Below are 1,651 nucleotides of genomic sequence, written 5' to 3'. Positions count from 1 at the left end.
CACCTGCAGTTAAATCCCACCCACATAAAGCACATGGTGACAGCGCGCAGAAATGTGGGTTTTTCGTTATCGATTTGTGCCAACTTACCGGTCTTTGAAAAGATGGGTAGCACAAATCGACAGCGAAAAACCCACATTTCTGCGCGCTGTCATCGTGTGCTTTATGTGGGAGGGATTTAACTGCATATTAGAAGCACAAACAGTCTGCTTCCAACATGAACAACTTAAGATCCTACCAGGCATGTTCCTTTCATTAATCTTTATGCCGGTTCTGAATTACTGAAACAGCATTTTAAATCCCAGCAAGAGACAAACAGACTGTCCAGTGAAAGGTTACTAAATGGTAAAATAAGTTTCAAATTGGATGACGGTAAACTTAGTTTCTTAAAAGCTTAAATCTACGTTAGATCTTTCTCGACACTATCCATACAAAGTTACACGCGGAAGTGTTGAAATCAACTTTATTTCAGTCCGCCATAAAAAAATAAATAAAAATAAAAATAAAAATAAAAAACATACCATTATTTTAAAGACGATACTGTGTAAAGAAAAACATAAAGATCAGAAAAAACCGCTGATAAATGCAATTTGCAAAAAGCAATTTTGTCAGTAAAGCCTGTCAGTTGCGTTTCACACCGTGTATTATACTATATGCAATGTGTCTTAAATAAATGTAAGTATCATTGTGGCTAGTCACTTAACCCATGGGCCTACCGATAACTTTTCTCTCTGGTTGAGGTTGCTCGGATGCCTCTATGTCACTCATCTTCTCTCTGGAGTTAACCCTTTCCCTTCGACTCTCCAGACTTTTACTCGTGTGTCCACCTCAAACTTTTTATCCCGATTCCCTTTCAGGAAGGATAGATTTAATTGGTGTTCAAGCGACCAATCAGTGATTTCCAACTTCATTCTCGCGCGATCAGTTGGGAGCAGAGCATTTGAGCGGAGCGGAGTGGCTTGTTTGAGATGCGCCTGGCATCGCCTGAAATGTACTATATGGGGAGGCTGCAGACCTGGAGCCGGTAGATATAGGCCCAAAAGTATGTTCCTGCACAACCGGAGGCTGCAGATTCAGGACCGCAGATCTGGGCTGCAGTTCTAGGACCCTAGTTTTTCCTGACAGCGCCACCTACCGTACTGGCCAATATAGCAATGGCTGCAGTTTCAGGGAGTAACCCCAGAGTGCAGTCTGGACGATGGGGCGGGGCGACACTTCGAGGCGGAGCGACACGTGTCGCCCCGCCCATATTTGTTTTCCCCGCCTTTGACATTTTCCTCCGAGCCAGCAGGGGGCAGTTTGCGTTGAAACAAACAGAACGGTGGCAACTACAGCAGCAGAGTAATAACGCTATTCCGTTGATTGCTTGAGGTGAGTAAAAGTGGTTGTGTAAATATCTTATAATATGAAATGCGATGTTCGATCATTTATTTATCCATGGTACGTTCAATTTGAATAATTATTGTTAATAATTGTTATAAATTGCTCATTTTATTGTTCTTTGTGGATTGTAACAGTACACTCTGTACATGGCTTTAGTTCATAGGTTCGATTTTACAGAGGTATGGCATCACATTTGTCAAGTTATTTGAACGGACATGCATGATTTTTGTGTGTATTATTATTATTTTTCAGGATGACATGATCAGGAGG

The 1,651-nt window shown here is 41.6% G+C and overlaps 1 protein-coding gene across 1 annotated transcript in view; it reads right to left on the bottom strand.

The window, feature by feature from the left end:
* Positions 1 to 1,050, bottom strand: part of LOC113098889 (Y-box-binding protein 2-A) — a 6,693-nt gene extending 5,643 nt beyond the window's left edge. Inside the window, exon 1 of the mRNA XM_026263943.1 lies at positions 715 to 1,050. Within this exon, the coding sequence (XP_026119728.1) occupies positions 715 to 766 (52 nt within the window). The 5' untranslated portion in view covers positions 767 to 1,050. The remainder of the gene's footprint in view (positions 1 to 714) is intronic.
* Between the last annotated feature and the right edge of the window lie 601 nt (positions 1,051 to 1,651).

The sequence above is a fragment of the Carassius auratus genome, unplaced genomic scaffold, assembly GCF_003368295.1.
Source record: "Carassius auratus strain Wakin unplaced genomic scaffold, ASM336829v1 scaf_tig00216727, whole genome shotgun sequence".
In the NCBI taxonomy this organism is placed as follows: domain Eukaryota; kingdom Metazoa; phylum Chordata; class Actinopteri; order Cypriniformes; family Cyprinidae; genus Carassius; species Carassius auratus.
The sequence above is the reverse complement of the archived record's forward strand: the minus strand, read 5'-3'. Positions and strand labels throughout refer to the sequence as shown.